Here is a 20,906-nt window from a genome sequence, read left to right as displayed (position 1 = left end):
CTCTTAAAGATAGGAGATGAGGCTTATTAAATGAATGATGGAACAGGAGCAACTCACAATGAGATGACAATGAAATAATTCACTTCTAGAGAATAATTCTGGCTCTGGGGTACAGTAGTACCTAGTAAAATCTAAAATGAATAGGTAGAACTGAAATTTAAATAAATGTAGTGATATGAGGTTTTAAAAAATAACCTGAAGTTTAATTTAAGACCATCAGGGAATTCAAAGTTATAGCTTCATGAGTTTAAGATGCTCAGATCACATGCAATTCCTGTGTCATCAGTAGAAGTGTGGTTTTCTTCCACTTATTTTAGAGGTGAATTTACCACTGTTCTATATCAAGCTACTATCTATTTCTTATTATTCTATATTCTTCAGATTACAAATGCAAAATCAGGAAACAGGCTTAAAATCTTATACAATTTAATGTCTCAACCTTTTAAGATGCCAGCACAGATGGGTTTATCCTGCATTTAGTGTTGGCACATTGAAATATGTATTTTAAAATGTAAAATTTAACACCACAGCCATTAACACAAAATAGTGTACAGCAAAAAGATGACAAGATACATTTACTTTGACCACAAAGAGTTGGAAGTTCCTGGGCCAGGTTCTGTGCCATGAATTCCCAATCTGCTGGAGACTTTGTTCTGTCCAACCCAATTCCAAAACCCAACAGGAATAGCACTTCCTTGGCAGTGCTTCACAGCTGTACATGCATAACTGAGATGAGAATTTGTTCCCCTTGACATTAGAGCTTGTAAAATCTCCTCCATATTGTAGTATTACTGTCTTTCCTCTGACAGAGATCTGCTGGTATAACTGACACTGTTTAGCCTGACATGAATTTGAACTGGGGACCTATAGTGCAATAACTATGAGCCCCTAAAGTGTGAACTGAAGCATTGGGTCTTAGTTGGCTGCCGTTGCTGATTCATTAAACTCTTACATTATCCAGCTACTCAGTGGGATGGTGCTTCGGGCAATGGGAAGTGCGAGTTACGTTGGCAGAAGGTGTGGAAGAAAAATGAATCACTAATAATACATGAAAATTATTCTGTTTGGAAATAGGCTTGGGGTAGCTGAGCTCTCTAACTCCTCCTACTCTGTTCCCTCTTTGCAGCTGGTATCACTAGCCTCTTGGTCCCTAGGCATTACCTTATCACTGTTGGTGAGAGAGCCTTCTCCCTTGCAGCACCAGGGTCAGGAGCTGCCATTGTCTCTCTTACTGATATTCTTCCCTGGGCATCTCTTGCTTGCCCCTCATACTTTTGGTCCCTGGAATAGTGTGATGGGGTTAAAGGGCGACCCCAGCACTTGCCCCCAATCTCTGGGTTAGGGGCACAGGGCAAGATGTGTGAGTAAAGAGGAGACTGAGCTGTGCTGTATAATGGGATGGTGCCCCATCACTGCCACACTCCCTCCTGGCTCCTACAGCAGCACAGGCTCCCGACCGACTCACTTGGCCAAAAAAGGAGTACAGGGAATGGGAGGAGGGCGCCTATTACCATCTTGCTGCAGTTACATTTAGTGCCCAGCAGGTGGTGCAGCCAACGCATTGTCTCCCACTAACTGCCGCTCTAGCAACGAGCGCGCGATCTCTATGACCTCGCCTGCCTGCCTCTCTAGCCCTGCAGATTCTCTGATGACCCGGATGCGCATTCTGCTTCCGTTTTCTTCCTTAACTTCCGCTCTCCTGACCCAAGCGGCAAGCGCCAGGTGTGAGGCGAGTAACTGAGCGGGGCTGGCCGAGGCTCTGGGTGGGAGAGTCCATTCGGGGGCGGACCGGGCGCGGGGGAACGGAACAGAACAGAACGTTCGTGCCTCGAGACCGGTTACCGGGGGGAGACGGGGTGAGTGAGGCGCCGGGACCCCCTACGCGCTTCGGCATGGCGGTGGCGGCGGCGGCTTCGCTTCAGCCCAAGAAGATCGTGGCGCCCACTGTGGCGCAGATCAACGCGGAGTTCGTGACCCAGGTGAGGGCGGGAGGGGCCAGAGTGGGGAATATCCGCCCCCGCCCTGTGCTGCGGCCGAGCGCCGCGGGGTGGGAGCCGTGCGCTGCCAGGCCCGTTAGCTGCCCGGGGCTCTCCCGGCCGGGCCAGTTCATTCAGGGGCTAGTGACGTTTGAGCTGGTGCAACGCGGGTCAGCCCCTTGGCCTCGCAGTGTCTGATCCCTCTGAGCTCCTGGCTTTGGGGGCGTCCCTAGGCAGCGCGTTGCTCTGGTTCATGGGGCACGGTGTGTACAGCGTCCGAGCAGTTCGACACCCCGGTCTTCAGTGCACGCCGGTCAGTGGTTTAATGGAGGGTTGGCCTGGGTTTCGTTAATTAATTATGTGGCGATGCTATGAGCATTGAGTTGTATGTCCGCAGACTCAACATGGCAACTTTGTCTCACACTTGGGTCACATTTGGAAGGTTATTGTTACAACTACAAGGACTAAAATCTCGTTCTTCTTTAAGTGGAAACATTACAACAATCCCCCCCCTCCCCCCGTAATGGCACCTGAAATAAACACACTGCACAACAGACTCTGGTCCCTTCTCCAGCCTTAATCCCACAGAGCTCCGTACCCACTGAGGAAGCACATGACATGTGAAGAGAACTACAGCGCGTACAGATGAGGGATTCAAAGCACTGGCTGCTTACTCACAGCCAGTTATGCGGAAGGCAGAAAGCTGAAGACTGTTCATGTCTCCTAAGAAGGATGTCCAGGCTGCTCAGGTCCACCTCTTCCAATTGTTCCTCCAGCTAGGGCTCCTGAACAATTTCTTTGCAAGAGCAGCTGCAAAAGCCAAGCATGAGCCATCACTATACAAAGCTCCGTTGATGCGTGAAAACTTGTCCTCATCCCTGCCTCCCTCTCCCATCCCATCTACATCAGCCCCAGTCGATGAACAGAGATTGAGTGAACACTGAAAGTCACCGCTCCACTATCATGCCCACTGCCCTGCATGATTTTTGTCCCCTGCTGCTTCTTTATGGCTCCCGAGACCTAGCCTGTGGGGATGCACACTTAGCACGCCTGCAACTGTCCTATGAAAGGAGGTGGTACAACGAGTGACAACAACAGAGGCTATATCTATGTTACAAGCCCTTACAACGGCAGGGCGGTAGCTGTGCCACTGTGGTGTAGATGCTTACTACAGCAACGGAAGGGGGTTTTCCATCTCTGTAGTAAATCCACTCCCTAGAAAGGAAGAATTCTTCCATTGACCCAGTGGTGTCTACACTGGGACATAGGTCAGTTTAACTATCTGTCTTTCAGGGGTGTGAATGGTTTCATGCCCCTAAATGACATAGCTAGGTCAATCCTAAGTTTTAGTTGCAGTTTTTGACTCGGCATACGTTCATGAAACTTGTAGAGTAAGCTCTCTACTGTAGGGGAGTGAATTTTTCAAGTTCATTGTATGGTAGTGTTGGAATATACTGCTGTACAATAGGAATGTCTCTGCCAAGAAAGTAATAGGTCCTCTGACCTGAGGGACTTACAAGAAAACAATTTGTAATGGTACAAAATAAGCAGAACATCATAACGGTGGCCGAAGGTTCAGTGTAATTGGAATGTATCATGAAACAGGTGGGTTTTAAGTAGTTTGATGTGAATTCCTGCTCTGCTCTGCTCTGTCCAGTGGATCCTCCCCTTCTTCATTCAGGATGAAGCTTGGTCAGAGATGACCATGGAGCCTGTGGCAGCATATCTCATTAATCTTGCTGAATCAGGAGATGAGGAGTAGTGAGGAGGTGCTAGGCCTTCAACAGAAATCCCTTGGCTCTTTCTAAGTATCCTGAAACCTCTGAAATTTCTCAGGAGGTCTTAGAATATCTGCTTGAGTGGAGGTCAATGGCCAATGCATACTGTGTGGGGAGCCCACCTGCCCTTCCTGTCCCACCATCAAGATGATTTAGGAGAAACATGCAGTCCTTCATCCAACTTGAGCCTTCTCACATCATCTACGGAGCAGTGCATGACTTAAATGGCACCTTTTCATTAGGTATATCTGTTAGGAGATTAAATTTAGCTAGCATGTGGAATAAAAACATTGTGGTTTTGGTTCACTATGTAACTACATTGTATCTATTTTAGATTATTGTGTATTTTGTCCAAATGTTTAATGAAAATACTTTTTTTTCCTTCCAGTTGGCAAATAAGTACTGGGCTCCACATGTGAAGAAAAAATTACCTTTTGATTCAAAGGTAAAAACTTAGGTTATTACTTGCATTGGTATTAACAGGATGTAATAGAGTGACGAATGTTTAAAAAATTCTTGGCTTGTAGTACGTAAGAATGTTGTCATCTCTCCTCCCCCTCCCCCACCCCCGGTGGAGCTCATCACTGTAGTAGGGTTTCTCTAGACAACAAAACAGAAAACCTAGTAGGTAGGGTATTAGGCAACCAATGTTGATATTCTATTTTTTTTGTATTGTCTTGAAAATTTCCCAGAACAACTTAGTTAACTTTTTGTCATGCTAATCTTTCTGATTTTTATTGATAAATACACTTGCATGTTAATAAGGCCCCAATCTTGCAAATACATGTGCTTAACTTTTTGTAGGACTAGGAATTAGTAATAAATGGAGATATACCTATCTCTTCAAACTGGAAGGGACCCTGAGGGTCATTGAGTCCAGCCCCCTGCCTTCACTAGCAGGACCAAGTACTGATTTTGCCCCAGATCCCTATGTGGCCCCCTCAGGGATTGAACTCACAGCCCTGGGTTCAGCACGCCAGTGCTCAAACCACTGAGCTACTCCTGCCACCTCTGTTTATTAGTAGTAAATCCATTTATTCATATCTGAATGCTGGTGACATAATAGAATTTTCTGAGGACTTTTCGATCCATTGCTAACTTTGCATGCTAAGCAACTGACCACCCTGTGATCTGTCACACATCAGCTAATTCTCTCCTCACTGGTCGTCCTCTACTATGATGACTTGCTATCATTTCTTCCATGATAATTTTTTCAAGATTACTTCAAGCTCTTCACTTGATGTGATCAAAGTACATAAGTCAACTTCTGTCCAATAATATTTCTAACATAAGAGTCTTTTGTCTTTTCCATCCAGGAGATAGAAAAGAGACTTTGCCTTCACCATGTTGAAGGGCTGCAGTTTTCTTATTGTCAGCAACATTAGTTTCTTATGTAGGACTACTTGTGTGTAAAGTTAAGTACGTGTTTGCAGGATCAGACATAATAGAGTATCTAAAACCGCTCCGGAGGAATTATATGCCAAAAAAATAAAAATTCTGTGCACGATATTTTAAAGGTCTGCAAAATTCTGTATATTTTATTTATCAGGTTAACACAATTTAATCATGGTCCTTCTATCAGCCACCGGTGGCTGGGGCTGTCATTGGGTGGTAGAAATCACAAATGCTGCAGGGGAAAAATAAAATCTGTGGGGAACATCAGTTGTGCACAATTTTTGCATTACACGGTGGGGCACAATTCTGACAGGAGTAATCCAAACCCAGTGTTGGTTCTGTGTACCCAACAACTACAGGTGAGTCAGTGGACCTAATTACGATAGATTCTACAATAACATGTCTAGGGCTTTAGTTAAGATCTTGTCTGCACTATAAATAAATTGAAACTGAGCTGTAATTAGCTCATGTGTCTGTTATAATTGTATACTAGATGACTCCTTAATGTTCTGGGTCTTCTGATGCATCAGATCATCTTTGTAGTGATAGCATAGACCAGGGATCGGCAACCTTTGGCACGCGGCTCGCCATGGCGGTGTGGGCCGGGCCGGTTTATTTACCTGCTGCCTCCGCAGGTTCGGCTGATTGCAGCTCCCACTGCTGTGGTTCACCCCATCCCAGGTCAATGGGGGCTGTGGGAAGCTGCACTAGCTGAGGGCTGTACTTGCCGCCACTTTTCGCCTCCCCCATTGGCCTGGAGCGGCGAACTGTGGCCAGTGGGAGCCGCGATCAGCTGAACCTGTAGACACGGCTGGTAAACAAACGGGCCTGGCCCGCCAGGGTAAGGACCCTGGCAGGCCGTGTGCGAAAGGTTGCCTATCCCTGGCATAGACTAAGAGGAAGGATTGTCCAGTGCTTAAGGCATTGGCCTGGGACATGTGAGACATGGGTTCAATTTCCTGCTGTGCTGTAGACTTCCAAGTTACTTTGTCTCTGTGCTTCAGTTCCCCGTCCATAAAATGCCTTTCTGCTTCCCAACGATATTGTGGGGATAAATGCATTAAAAGATTGTGAAACTTTCAGATCCACCAGTGAAAAGCATTATATAAGAAATAGGTATTACCAATATTATTATTATTTTATTATTAGCGTTATACCAGTAAATTTAGGAAATATTAGGTCTCCTGAGCGCACATTTTATATTCTCTTTGTAAACTTGACTAGCATTTTCTGACATTTACGGATGCACCAGGTCTGTGAAACTGATTGCTTGACACTGGCAGTATGTCTACACTGCAATTAAACACCTTCAACTGGCCCATTTTAGCTGACTTGGTCTCGCAGTTCTCAGTCTACAGGGCTGTAAAATTGTGGTGTGGATGTTTGGTCCTCCCAACTCACAGGGTCCCAGAGCTCAGGCTCCAGCTACACCGCAGTTTTACAGCCCAGTAGCCTGCCTAGCCCTGTGAACCTGCATCAGCTGACAGGGGCCAGCCGCAGGTGTTTAATTGCAGTATAGATCTATCCTGGCTGTCTTCATGTAAACACGATCAGTATAATCTTAAACCGTCTAAATACAAAATTCTCCACAGAGAAGGAACAAAGTTGTTATGTTGGCAGCCAGTGACATTTATAGGGACTCATGGTTCAGAGGGCCATTTGTACCTGTGACCCCTTCTTTTCTCTCCTAGAGTGTACCACCCTTAGGGGTGTCTTGCCTTCACCTGTCTTGGAGTGGAATTCTATGATCTCTACCAATCATAGACGATGCGTTGGGCTATAGTACTCTATGCACTAACCATGGTTGCTTAGCAGGGCTGACTAGGTTTGACTACTTGCAAGCTTCCCTTCATGAGCTGTGACCAGTGACCCAAAACAAAGCATAAAAATGAAAAGGGATTTTAACATGATATGCAGCCTATGCACATATCTATTTTACCTAAAGAGATGTAGGCCTAACTTATCCCCGACCCCCTTTGCCTTTGGGCCCTGGGGTTCAGTCTCCTCCCCAGCAGTCTGCCCCACTCTTACCATCTTCCCTCTTCCTGTCTGTCTTTAAAACTTTGAGGCTTTTGATCCCCTCACAATCTTTACAGGGCTGTGATGTTCCTGAAGAAATTTGTTTCACAAGCCCAGTTGTGGGATCTGGCCATCACATCACAGCAGATGGCTCTAGCACTGTCAATCCAGTGTTGATGGAGATGGGCGCATAAAGTTATTGTCTCTCTGTTATTGTCTTTCTGCCTGTGCAGAAAGAGAGACAATGCAACTATCCCCTTTTTAAATTAACTCCTTATAAACAGCACAATAACAAAGGCAAACAGATGGAATATGTAATATTTATGAAATATTGCAGGCAGGTCCCATGTGCTTTGCAGGGACAGCCCTACCACTCAATTCTTGGTTTAAAGGAAGCAAAAATAATGAAAAATATAGTTTGTGGTTGCTGGAGTTCTGTAGTGACAGTATCGTCTAGCATACAAGTCATGGAGCCCAGATTTTCAAAAGTTTCTAGTGGTTTTGGATACCTCTTTTTGTGTGTGTGTGTTTACCCAATTTGAAAGATCTTAAAGGGGTCTGATTTTCTGAGGGCAGTTGCGCAATACTTTCTGAACATCAGGCCTCTTTAATATGTCTCAAGTTGACTACCCAGAATTACTAGTTAGTTTCAAAACTGGGTTTAGTCTGAGCACTGCCAAAGACTTCCTGTGAGACCTTGTAAAGTAAGACCTGTGGAGGAAAAGTGCAATAAGGATGCAAGGTAGTATTGATATAATTGAGGACTCCCTGAGTATCATTAAACATAGAGCATCTAGTTAATGGCAGTTCTGATTTCAGAAACTTTAATGTCTAGAATATAAAAATGAATCCATCCAAAAGTATGAGCTCTTAATGAATATAATTTTTTATATATCGTTTGCAATAGGTTATTGAAGATGTGTATATAAAAGAAATTGTCCAATCAAGGTAAGTACAATGTTGCTCCTTTATTATTTAGAATATGTTGGAGACATGTATCCATGCTAATTTAAAGTGCTTTCATATTATTAAAGTTAGAAAATGAATGAAAAGTGTAGTAATGGCCGTTGGCTGACTCGTGATTTCAGAGATTAAATGTAAGCTTTCTTTATGACAACGTTTCTAGAATTATGATCTAACTAAGGTCTGATATAGTGAATAAATCATTCTCTGCATTCCATTCTCTGTTCCCTTTATGTGATTTGTCGTAGTGTAAGGTGGTCTTTGTAGTGGTTGACTGGGGGAAACGACTCTAAAATTAACAATGTGGAGATGAGTCTCTCCTTCTTACCCTCTGTGATTTCCCTGCAATGTATTCCTGTTTGAGATGTGCAAAGGAGGTGACAGCTAGGGAGACCTCCTCTTCTGGTTGTTGTCTTATTCATGTCTTTTTCCTAGTTTACTAATAACAGTTTGCTAAAGAGAATGTTTCTAATGAGCCTTAATGTTAAATAGAGAAGATGAGGCAAAGCATTGTGTAAGATTAAAAACAACATTCCATGACTGTATCCAGAGAAGAGGGGGCAGCAACTAATATCCTTGAAGGCTCATGGAATCCGTATAAGTTAACATCCCTGGAAGAAAATTTGGGTTCTGGAGATCTGATTTTAAAATCTAGGACATCAGAGTTTGATTTACAGTTGCTTTATTTTGAATCCCCTTTACCTATAAAATAACCAAAATCATTTGGATGAAAAATTATCATTTGTGATTTTTATTACAGTGAATTCATATGGGATTCCTTTAAAATCTAATCCATTGCCTTTGAAGAGTAGGTGCTGAAGTTAATTTGGGATCCATTTAGCTGTCATTGCAAGGCAATATTTGAAAAGTTGCACAGAAGTTTTAGAAGAAGAGTACAACTTTTATTAACAAATCATGAAGTAAAGGAAAAGTTTTTACGCTTCTTTTTCTGAGTCATCTAGACTAAAGATAAGCATGAGGGTTTTTCTTTTCTGTTTCACTTTTTGTCCTTTTTTCCCCTTTAGGTTTGCCATTAGAAAGATAATGCTGCTTGAATTTAGGTAAGTTTTGGAGTGAAATAAAACTTAACTCTCTATAGTAACCAATGAAAGTAAAAGTCAGACACAAGAGCTTGCAAGGTAGTGTACTTCGTCCATCCACACCTGCTGAACCTCAAAATGTTAGTATATACTCCCCACTATTTCCCTAAACTCCGTGTCTTTTGTGTCTCTCTCCCCATATCCATGTCCTATCAGTGCCTCAGTCTTTTCCATCTTCATATGCACATTTTGTATTTCCCTATCCTTGAGCCCCATCAGCTGCCATTTTACAAGTTGAGGATGACTGGGCAAGGACCTTTGCAAGAACCAGAGAATCTTCAAAGCTCACATGGCTCCCATCAAGAGTGGAGGCCTACTTTTGTCAGAAGTGATCATGATTCATCTCTTTTGACTGACCTCTATTTTTAGAGTTGTTTCCCATGTAGAGGGCTTTAGCTTATCAGTCAAAGAAGAGAAAAACGACCTCCCAGCTAAGACATTACAGGAAAACCAAGTATGCTCTTTCTTTCCCAATATAGTTCCTCTGAGTCCAGTTGTCACATAAACCACAGATGAGTTGCAATCTTTGAAAGGGGGTGGGGGCAAGTAAGGCCAAATCTTGGGACTAAGGAGACTTGATTACTATTCCTGACTGAGCCATTGATATTCTATGTAACCTTTAGAAAAATTACTTAACTGTTCTGTGACTATTTCCCCCATCTGTAAAACTAGTATAATTATACTTACCTGCTTCACAGATGTTGTGAGGTTAAATCCATTAATGTTTGTGTGTGGTGTTCAGGCATATTATGGTTTTAGAGTAGAACTACTGTAATTAAATAAAGTGAGCTCTTGGAGTTTTTGTGGGCTCTGCAGTTGCAAAAGCAAATTAGGATTTGAGGTCTTATTCAGTCCAATATGTTAATTACTTTAGATTGCTTGCCATGTGGAACTACGTCATTTTGTTGCCTTTGTACACCACTTTATATGTATAATCTTTGCTGATGCCTAGTCATTTTCTATTATCAACTAAAATATGTATATTAATAATTTTATAAAATGTGGTGTTATGCCATAATGCTTTCTCTCATGAGGGAAAGCTGGCATTTGTATCTAAGTACTAGAGGAAGTGTCTGAAGTGTTTATCATATGCAGTAGATTGAGTTATTCTCTTCTACTGGAAAATCAACCTGAAATAGTGTCCAGGCTTACGATATTATGACCACCTCGTACATATAAAAACTCTTTAATCAACAGTCCTCCAAGTGAGTAATTCATCTCTCTTATATACTGTGCTTATCCAATGAGTTTTGCTGCAATGACCTAGATTAGATTTAACTTCAGGAACTACTCACGAATTGTAAAGATGGATTTTAAATAAAAATCTGTAGCTAATTATGCTTTTTTCAGATAAATGACAGCTTAGGTGGGTGGTGGGAACTAATGAGAAATTCTTTCTCTTCACGCTTCCCAGCCAGTACCTCGAAAATTACCTGTGGATGAACTATTCGCCAGAGGTGTCCAGTAAGGCCTATTTAATGTCAATCTGCTGTATGGTGAATGAGAAGTTCAGAGAAAATGTACCTGCATGGGAGGTAACCAATTTCAGTTACAGCTTGCATTGTCTTTGATCCACAAGTTGCAGCTTTCACACTGTGCCCACTTAAAGTGATGGAAGATAGCAGAGCTGACAATGTTAAAAGTAAATGGTGCGTTTTCTGAGGTTATCTGCCAGAGTGTTTTAAACAGTTGTATGGTTTGTTTTTTTTTGAGAAAAGCAGTGGACAGATGAAAGATTTCTTTTCACAGGGATTTCTCCTTTGATATGAAATCATTTGTTCTACTATGTAATGTCTTTGCATTTCAGATGTGTTCCTCTCTTTTTGACACTTGACAGAAAGTCTGGCATTTGGTGAAGAATTTTTTTGGTGGTAGAAAAAAATACTGAGAGGGAATTACATTTGTGTATGTAGAAATATATCACTGGAAGTAGGACAACTATTTTATCTCTGTCAGTTTCTTGTTTGAAACCTTTGAGTATATTTTTGTAGCTTATGTAAACTGAAAATGTTTTATGTATAATATTCTTATTAGTAACTCCTTTAGAATACCATTTCTTAAGTAAACCTCTAATTTTTAAATATATATAAGCAGGTATCAGCAATATAATCTAGGCAGAAATATAATATGCAAACCTTAGAACAGAGGCACATTTTCCTCCTAATATGATTTACTGATTTAAATGTGTGTATGTGTGTGTATGTATATATGTATGTATATGTATGTATATATGTATGTAAGAGAGAGAGAGAGAGAGAGACCTTTTAAGCACTGCTGAAATAGTGATCACGATTAGATGTAAAAATATACCATGTGCAATGTTTTAAAAATAACAGCAACTAAAAATCTCATTATACTTCAATACATTCCAAGTACAGGCAAGTGACAGTACAGTAAAGTCAATAGTGTGTTAGTTTACTTTTTAATAGTGCCCATTATATTGATCTTACAAGAGAAAGGGAAGGGAATTACTTTAGTATTAGTGAAACAGGCCAGATGAATAGCATAAATGAGTGACTCTGTTTGCTCAGGTCTCTGCAGCTTCTGTATCAGCCCAGGTACTGCATGGGAAGTGACAGGTGCAAGCCTCCTCACACCTTCCTATCCATGTACGTGAGTCTTGTTCTGGAAGGGCATCTGGTCCCCATGATTATCCAAGCCTTGTTTTCTCTGCTGAGATGATTGAGTGCCCCTGTTATGGTGGCTTTGTGGGATAGGAGCTAGAGCAAGACTCATTGCTTTGACCACCAAACAGCTGTGGCTTTTTTTAGTCAGAATCCACCTGATTACCTGATAGTCTGACTGGGCCTGAACACAGGTTAGGGTGGTATAGGGGTTGATATAACTGGTACCAGCTGGTAACAGTCCCATGGGATTCTCAGCTAGCTGAGCCTAACCAGAACATGGAGTATTCCTGCCAGGATTCTGACATACCTCCTCCCCAACACACCACCTGTGCCACAAACTAGGTAGAGTGTGTGTCATAGCCAGCCAGTGCTCTGCCCCTGAGGACTCCTACACCTCATGGGAATTCTGGAACAGGAAGATATGGCCAATCCTCTGCTCTATTTGTACTGTGTAAGAAGCATAAAGGGACCAAAGTAGGTCAGAGAATCAGCCACAATGTTTTTCATGTGTGCATTTTGTTAAGAACTTACCTCCTTTTTTTGTGTTTGTATTTTTCTTTTGTTTTTTAAAGACATTAAATAGTTTTGACTGGAGCGAATTGAAAATGCAACTTTCCCTTCTATTCCTAGACATTCAAAAAGAAGCCAGAGCACTTTCCTTTCTTTTTCAAATGTATTTTGGAAGCATCATTAGATGAGAGCGACAGTGAACTGTCTCTGCATGAACAGACAGTCCTTCTGCTCTTCCTTGATCACTGCTTCAACAGTTTAGTAAGTTATGCTGAACGTGTTTGAATATTTTCCATATGGCTGTATTGCTCCAGGTGAGAGCTAGATTGATTTAATTGGTGAGTCTGCTAAATAGGACATATATTGAAATTTCTACCCTCAGGAGTTGGGAGCAGCAGAGAAGGCTGTGGTAGTTGCTGTGGCCCTTGTGTACTCTTCCATTCCCTTCTCCCTCCTTCCAACTACTGACTGTCCTGCTATGGGGAAGGACATGCAGGGGGGTGCAGTGTCTTATCTCAAAGTTGAGAGAGGGACACTTACTGGGAGAGGGAGTGTGTACTATAGAAGACTTAAGAGGGCATAAGACTATTAGTTATTGGAGTCCTAAGTTCAGTTAAATTTATAACTGTATTATACTGGGAAATGTGCTTTTATTTTATAATTGTGTATTTTAAGAACTGGGTGGGAAAACTTCCATGTAAATGAAATTTTGATGAAACATCGAAAAAAGACTTAGCAATTTTTTTAACTTTTCTAACCAGTTCTAGTTATTAATGTATTGCTGCACTAATAGTTGTTTTAAAGAGTAGACACAAAATTATGTGTTTAGTTTCTAGTGGAAGTGGTATAAAACTGTCGATCACAAGTTGGTGCAATTGGCATGATACATACAATGGATATTTGAAACTGAACTAGCTTTTGTCCAAAGGATGGCTCCTCTGGAGCATAAGTTTTCTACACACACACATTATTTGAAATATTGCTCCCCCATCATTCATGGTGGCGATGGTCTTCCATTATTTGTATTTTGCTTTCACCTACAAATCCCGAGTCAAATTCAGTGTTATAGTAGTTAAGCTTGATAGAATTTTTTTTTTAAATATTGATGGATAATATCAGTGTTTATTTTTAAATAATTTTTTAATCAATTTAAATCTTCACCGTTGCGGGACATTATGGGGGAGGGTCAGACAATAATTATTTAATGACAATAGTCACTGAGATTCAAAAAGTTAAAAGCTTTATAACAGTTAAAACGCAAATTGTCCACACATCAAAATATAAAGTAAATATCCTTAGAGATAAATTTAAATTATTCTCAAGCATCATTTTTCTTTCTTTGCCTATTTGTACATTTCAATTATTGATACAAATTATTTTTGATCGGGTTATGTGTGTACGGCGAAATCAACTTTTACTGATGTTTACAGATGAAATATTTAGTGATTCCAAGCCTACATGTATTGCACTAGGTGCTGTAGAAATGGAGTAGAATACAGTTTGTCCCCCAAAGAACTTATGATAAAATTAAGACAGGATCTAAGAAGTAATGATCAGAAGGTATGGGACAGAGTGGTTAAGAGAAATAGTAATAAAAATTGTTTACATTGACCAGATATGTGCATAACTAAGTGGTTTTAATTTTTTTGTAAAAATACATTGTAAGAAAACAAACAACATAAATATTAGATGTCTCTGTCGTTCTTCTACTTAGCTATTATGAGTTAATATTTCTCTCAGAGGCATCATGGTAAAAGTAGATCTTCAGGGCTGTGAAAGAGAACATGGTGGCAATTCATGGACTAATATGGGTAGGATGTTCCATATACATAGCACAGTATGGAAGGAATTATGAAGGTGCTTGTGGTAGGAGACTGGAACTGGGAGCAAACTGGTGATGTAGGCTGGAATCTTACATGGAATAAGGAACAAGATAAGTTAGAACAGAGGTTAACAAGGCAGATGCTAAATTATGGAGGTCTGAAAAGTCGAGGATAGAGTGGAGCCTCTCATACTAGGCTAGCAAGAGATCATTGGAGACCTTGGTGAAGCAATTTTAGTTGAGTGGAAAGGGCAAAAACTAAATGGATGGAGAGCAAGGGCAGAGTTCTAGATGGAGCGTTCAGTAATTCTGGAGATGGCGCGTTAGGAGGAAGTTGGGTCAAGGTGGATTTCTTTCAGATTTTGGGGAGACTGTAAGAAGCTTCTATTATGAGTGGAGAAAAAACCCGATCAGGTTGAAGAAGAGTCTGAAGGAGTGAGTGGAGCAATGAGAGTCATAAGACAAAAGAGGCTTGTGCTACTAGGGTATGTGGAGGGGATAGTGGAAGGATGGAAATGAGAGAATTCACTGTCATTGGGCAGAGGGAGTAATTGGGTGGTCATGTCAGATCTTGTCTATCTTCACTTTGAATTGCCAACTCCATATAGCAGGAAGTCACCAGACAAACCCTGAAAAGTCGCTAGATGTAGCTGTTGAAACACTCAAAAAGAGTCAAAAATGTCACCGAACAGTATTTCCAGAGAATTCAACAGAGAATTATACACACACGCAGGCACACAAGTAAAGTCACAAAATCATTCACATGCAGCTTAATAGTGTTGTTAAAATCCATTCCATGCTCCTCTTACTACATTCTGCCACACACCAGAAGCAACTACAATAGAACACTGTCGTCATCAGGAGGGTGCACTCTGTTCACTGGGAAGGAAACTGCAGCCCTCTCTGCTCATTGGGATGGGTGCTCTGTATAATGCAGCCCAGGTTGGCTGGGGTTGGTTAATTTCAGCTGAGCCTTCCTATTTTGCCAGCCTGGATTTGAACTGACAGGTTAGTGAAAGGCAGGAGAGCCCAGAACCGGGGGGAAGAGGGCATTCACGTGACCTGAGCTCAGTTCTCCAGAGAGCCAAGAAAGTAGATTTAAAAACAAAAATCTGCTAGCTGGACCCCTTCCCCGTGTTTCCAGGGTTTCATTTCTGAAAACAGCTGGGCAGCTAATCTCAGGCCAAGCCAGGGGAAAGAGCTTTATTTCAGTTCCCATTTACTATCTCCATCGTTGATCCTGTAGTAACGGCTTCAATCCTGGAGGCACAGTGCCCCCTCTTTTCCCCCTTCCCTACCCCCGGCCCAACTGGGGCACATGGCCCTATCTCATCCCACTCGTGTCTCATTCCATCCATGTGGATCTCCCTGCTGGCTAACTTGCTTTACCCTCCCTGCCCACTTCATTAGCCTTCTTTCCCTGCATCACAGGGTGCACTATCTACTATGGAGCAGCAAGCGAGAATGCATTTGGGTAAAAACAAGCCCTGACTAATGTGCTGCTTTCTCCAAAGTGCTCCTGGCTTTAGCATTGTATTCATTTAGCCTCCACAAACTTCTTTTGCTTGCCTGTAGATTATAGCGTTCTTAGCCCAAGAAGCATTGGAATGTGATTCTTTCTGAGGACATGCTCAGTTGAGACGTAATAACATTGACTTGATGTGCAACAGAATGTAGTAAGAAGAACATAGAATGGATTTTATTAACACTATTGAGCTGCTTGTGAATGATTTTGTGAATATGCATATTGATGACGACTTTCTCTGAATGTCACTGTAATTAGCAGTGAAAGTCACTAGATTTGTCACTGATCATTTTAACACTTATTTTCTTGCTAGGGATACCAGAAAGTCACTAAATCTAGTGACAAAGTCGCTAAGTTGGCAACACTGCTTTGAAATAGTTAGGTAAGAGGATTTCATGGATTAAATAGGAAACTTAAGTGTCGTGTACTGACAGAGGATTTGTGAAAGCAAACCGAAACAGAAAATTCCTAAAATAATCAAGTTAGATAGCATGTTAGCTATGATAGCGTGTTAGATAGCATGGCATTGTGTAGAGGTCAACTCTTATCTGCTTGAAATCTTCTAAATCTAGAATAGTATGTGTATTTTTTTTTATGTGAAGGGTAGAGCCTATAATATTTACGGACATAAAGGCATTAGGAATGTGCTTGCAAGATAATTCTTTGCTTCAGTCTTGAATTCTTTGCCTCAGTCTTCACGGCTGAGGATGTTAGGGAGATTCCCAAACCTGAGCCAGTTTTTGTAGGTGACAAATCTGAGGAATTGTCACAGATTGAGGTGTCACTAGAGGTGGTTTTGGAATTAATTGATAAACTTAACAGTAACAAGTCACCGAGACCAGATGTCATTCACCCAAGAGTTCTGAAAGAACTGATATATGAAATTGCAGAACTACTAACTATGGTTTGTACCCTGTCCTTTAAATCGGCTTCTGTACCCAGTGACTGAAAGATAGCTAACGTAACTCCAATTAATGGCTATTAGCATGGATGGGTAAGGAATGGTGTCCTTAGCCTCTGTTTGTCAGAGCATGGTGATGGACGGCAGGGGAGAGATCACTTGATCATTATCTGCTGGGTTCACTCCCACTGGGGCACCTGGCATTGGCTACTGTCGTTAGACAGGATACTAGGCTGGATAGACCTTTGGTCTGACCCAGTATAGACATTCTTATGTTCTTCATATTTCTGTAAACAGATCTTAAATGCTCTAAGTTGACTTCTCTATTTAATACCTTGTAACAGGAAGTGGATTTGATCAGGGGTCAAGTGCAGCAGCTCATCTCCCTGCCCATGTGGATGGGCCTACAACCTGTAAGTGTTTTATCACCAAAAAATGGCCAAACAACCTTCCAAAGAGTGCACAAGGGTTTAAGTATGAAATGTCCATTAACTTTAATGGAAGACCCATACTTTAAAATCCTATGTAATTCTTTAAAAAATGTACTCCTTCATGTTTGCCAAAACTTTCTCTTTACTTGACCTACCGCATCTTCTTGCAAAAATCATTTTAATTGTATTATAGGCGGCAGGGGTAGCATTTATTGCAGTTAAGGTTTCCTAATACTTTCCATTATGAGACCTGTTTTCGGTTGTTTGTAGCTTTGTCAAACTTTAATGAGTTGGATTGAGAGAGCTTCCATGCGAGGTGTCTTGATTATTATCATTTAATTTTTAAATTCAGCAAAAACAAATCAACTGTTACTCAGAGCAAGCTCAGGGAAAAATGCATTGTTTTGACAATTTAAAAAAATTCTTATTATCATTTGAGAAACTCTAGCACCTCTTGCTTTGGAACAAGGACTTGAAATTTGTCAGGAGACATCACCCTGGTGTCAGGGATGTGCTTTCTGCTGGCCCTGTGAAAAGGGCTCAGATCTGGCCAAGTGATGAACCTCTTAAAAAAACAAAACAAAACAAAACAAAACTCAATTTACATATGCTCAGTAGGTATCTGTTACTGTGAGTGCTAAATTCTCTGTAGACTCCATCTGTATGGAGCATTCTCCAGCTTTAGGCTGCACCTGTAGGGGCTAAGGACCTTCCTTGCAGTTGCTTTGTCTGGCAGCCAAGGGGCCACTGTGGCAACATGAACTGCAAGCAGAGAGAATGTCTCCTGTGTTAATACTTCCCTGCTGGCGTGACTGAAATGAGAAATTTAGAGTTAGGAAATGTCTGAATTAAGGTGACCCATAAAATCTTAAATTGGTCCCGTTGTATGTATTATGGTAGTCCATGATCACATACTATTTTTCCACAGGGGAAACTTTACTTCTGGCATTTTTTAACTTTTGAGTGCTTGACTGTGCAACTGTAATGATTTTTTAATTGAATATATATACTGAGCTAATGTTTATTATTACATACCTATGTCATCTTGTGAGATAAAGGCAATATTAAGTAAAATCTTTTTGAGATGTCTAAATGAGTTATTTCTAATTATAATCACTAAGGATAGCATGATCATTCACTTTTATGTTCCTATATGCTTCTCTTCCCGGAATTGATCCTTGCACAGCTTAACTTTCTTTAATGAGCTTCTAGTACATTATGTCTCTTATTGTAATGAATGGTCTGTGATGACTTATGCTTGATCTATTTTTTATCTTTTTCAGGAAAAAAGTATTTTGTGTATTTTGAAAAATCATTCTTTTTTTAGAGACCAGGAAAGCCAATATACAATAGAGTCTGGTGTTTTATTTATTCTTAATGCAAACAATTGAAAGTAACCACACAGAAAGAAGGAAATTCACTAAACAAGACATTACTATCTGGTATTAATTCATAAACCAAAAATACTCTGTGGGCTTCACTGCTGCAGATCTTTTGATGAAGTCAATGAAAAGTAACCAGATTTTCAGGGTTTTTTTTTGATGGTGAGGTTTTCTGTTTTCTAAAAATGTTTTATACTGGGATGTGAATATTGGAAGATGATTCTCTTCTAAAGACTCTCAGCAGACCATCTAAGTGTGACTAATCAGTAGATTATTAATTCGTGTAATGTTGTAACCTTGGTTGTAATAGGTACTTGTTGAGAATAGACTTGGGGAAACCTGATCATGTTGTTGGATGGCTGGCTATAGATTCTTATTTGTGCATGGTACTACATTTTTTTTTCCTTTTCTGCTAACTAGATTTATATCCTGTATAATAGAAGGGGTTCATAATTGTTTTTGGTGGCTGAATACCATTTCACCTTTTCAGGCGCGTCTGGAACAAGAACTGAAAAAGACACCAAAGCTTAGAAAATTTTGGAATCTGATCAAGAAGAATGATGAGAAAATGGATGAAAAGACACGAATGCAGTATGTTATAGAAACTTTTTTTCATATTGAATTCACAGCATGTAATGCATTGCTAGTGGTTCAGTTTAGTATTCCTGAGATAAATCTGTTTGAATTAAATAGATCTGAGAGTGACAGAAATCAGCCGCTGATAGTGTGCTGCTTCTGGACAGAGAGTTATAAAACAGCATTCCCCCAGATTATCCTATGTGAAATGCTTATAGGGGTTATTTATTGAATCATCACCAGTTAACAGATTACCAGGTCTTAAAAAAAACTATATGATGAAAGCTGAAAAATAACATTTAACATTCTATACAGTTGATGAATAAATGTTTCCCTGTTTCCAAGATTTTAGAGATTATTTAAGTCTTATTGCTTACACTTAATGGTTTATTTTGAAGACATTAATGTATTTCTTACCAGCAATATTAACTCTTCCAAACACTTACATTCTGCAGTGCGCAAGATGTTGCATACATCTGTGATGCATCAGTAATTACCTGCACTGCGATCACTTTCTTTCTTTGACTCAATGGTAAAGTGGTAATCGGTGAGCCAGTTCTTTGTAGTAAAGTTACAAATATTGACTATGCTAACTGGTAAGTCACTTTGATTGGTGGTAAGAGAAAATGGTTGCTGACCAAAAAAAAAACTTGGTTTTGCTGCTGCTGTTCAAAAATGATGCGGAAGAGTTAAGGTACAATTTCAAAGTTCTCGGAAACAGTTCTAGTAAAATAAACTTACCCTGGATATGAATTACATTCAGTTTAGAACCTTTTGTGCTAATAAGAGATGTGATATACTTCTAGCCTGCATTTATGAAATATTAATACTTTGATCCTATGTCTGATTTTAGGGCATATCGTGAGAGAAGATTTCTTTCACAGCTCATCCAGAAATTTATCTGTGTGCTAAAATCAATACCCCACTCAGGTAAGTTTGTGTGCATGTATATAATATATATGTATTTTTTTCAGGTATCATTTAGAAGCTCCAATGGTGCTGAACCAACTATTCTTAAGGCCACAATCCATCAGTCAGATCCAATAGGTTTGGGTATTTACTTCAGTGAGATATTATGTTAATGTAGGGATCTGCCTGCATGGATCAGTCTTCAGGGAGTCTAAATCTCTCTATTTTTGTAAAATAAATTGGAATGCTACTTTACAGAGTTTCTTCTCTGTTGTAATAATATAAGAATGACTATGTACGGTCAGACCACTGGCCCATCTAGCCTAGTATCCTGTCTTCTGACACTGGCAGTTCCAGATGCTTCAGAGTGAACAAAGTCCCCAGTTCAGCAAAGCACTTAAACATGTGCTGAAGTCCATCACTATTCAACAAAGGATTTATGTCCCATTGACAATGGAATTTAAGCACATACTGAAGTCCCACATTCAGCAAAGCACTTAAGTTCACAACATAAACCTGCACTTTCAGTACTGTGGGGTTACAGTAAGGAGAACAAAAACATGTATGAGAAGTGGGGTCTCATGTCTTCACGAGAAAATTGGTCTGACAAGAAAATGTGCATGCCTGATTTTGAAGGAAAATGTATTCATACAGGAAGCAATGTGAAACCTCCAATAAAGGCTATTACTACAATGCTGCCAGTTTCAGCATCAGCTCAGGCTATAGCTTGGGTTGGCAACCTTTCAGAAGTGATGTGCCGAGTCTTCATTTATTCACTCTAATTTAAAGTTTCACGTGCCAGTAATACATTTTAACGTTTAATATATACATACAACAATAGTTTAGTTAAAGTAAATAAGGTTTTTAAAATGTTTAAGAAGCGTAAATTAAAATGCAGAGCCCCCCATACTTGTGGCCAGGATCTGGGCAGTGTGAGTGCCACTGAAAATCAGCTCGCGTGCCACAGGTTGCTTACCCCTGCTATAGCTCCT

General features: G+C 40.6%; 1 protein-coding gene across 1 annotated transcript in view; it reads left to right on the top strand.

Annotated features, from left to right (window-relative positions):
* Positions 1-1,670: 1,670 nt before the first annotated feature.
* Positions 1,671-20,906, top strand: part of AQR (aquarius intron-binding spliceosomal factor) — a 102,119-nt gene continuing 82,883 nt past the window's right edge. The window contains exons 1-9 of the mRNA XM_030559367.1: positions 1,671-1,979; positions 4,143-4,199; positions 8,076-8,116; positions 9,157-9,192; positions 10,646-10,766; positions 12,489-12,629; positions 16,961-17,029; positions 18,920-19,020; positions 19,859-19,935. Coding sequence (XP_030415227.1) covers positions 1,893-1,979; positions 4,143-4,199; positions 8,076-8,116; positions 9,157-9,192; positions 10,646-10,766; positions 12,489-12,629; positions 16,961-17,029; positions 18,920-19,020; positions 19,859-19,935 — 730 coding nt within the window. The 5' untranslated portion in view covers positions 1,671-1,892. The remainder of the gene's footprint in view (positions 1,980-4,142; positions 4,200-8,075; positions 8,117-9,156; positions 9,193-10,645; positions 10,767-12,488; positions 12,630-16,960; positions 17,030-18,919; positions 19,021-19,858; positions 19,936-20,906) is intronic.

This window comes from Gopherus evgoodei, chromosome 4 (genome assembly GCF_007399415.2).
Source record: "Gopherus evgoodei ecotype Sinaloan lineage chromosome 4, rGopEvg1_v1.p, whole genome shotgun sequence".
Lineage (NCBI taxonomy): Eukaryota > Metazoa > Chordata > Testudines > Testudinidae > Gopherus > Gopherus evgoodei.
This window is presented reverse-complemented; position numbering and strand designations above follow the sequence as displayed.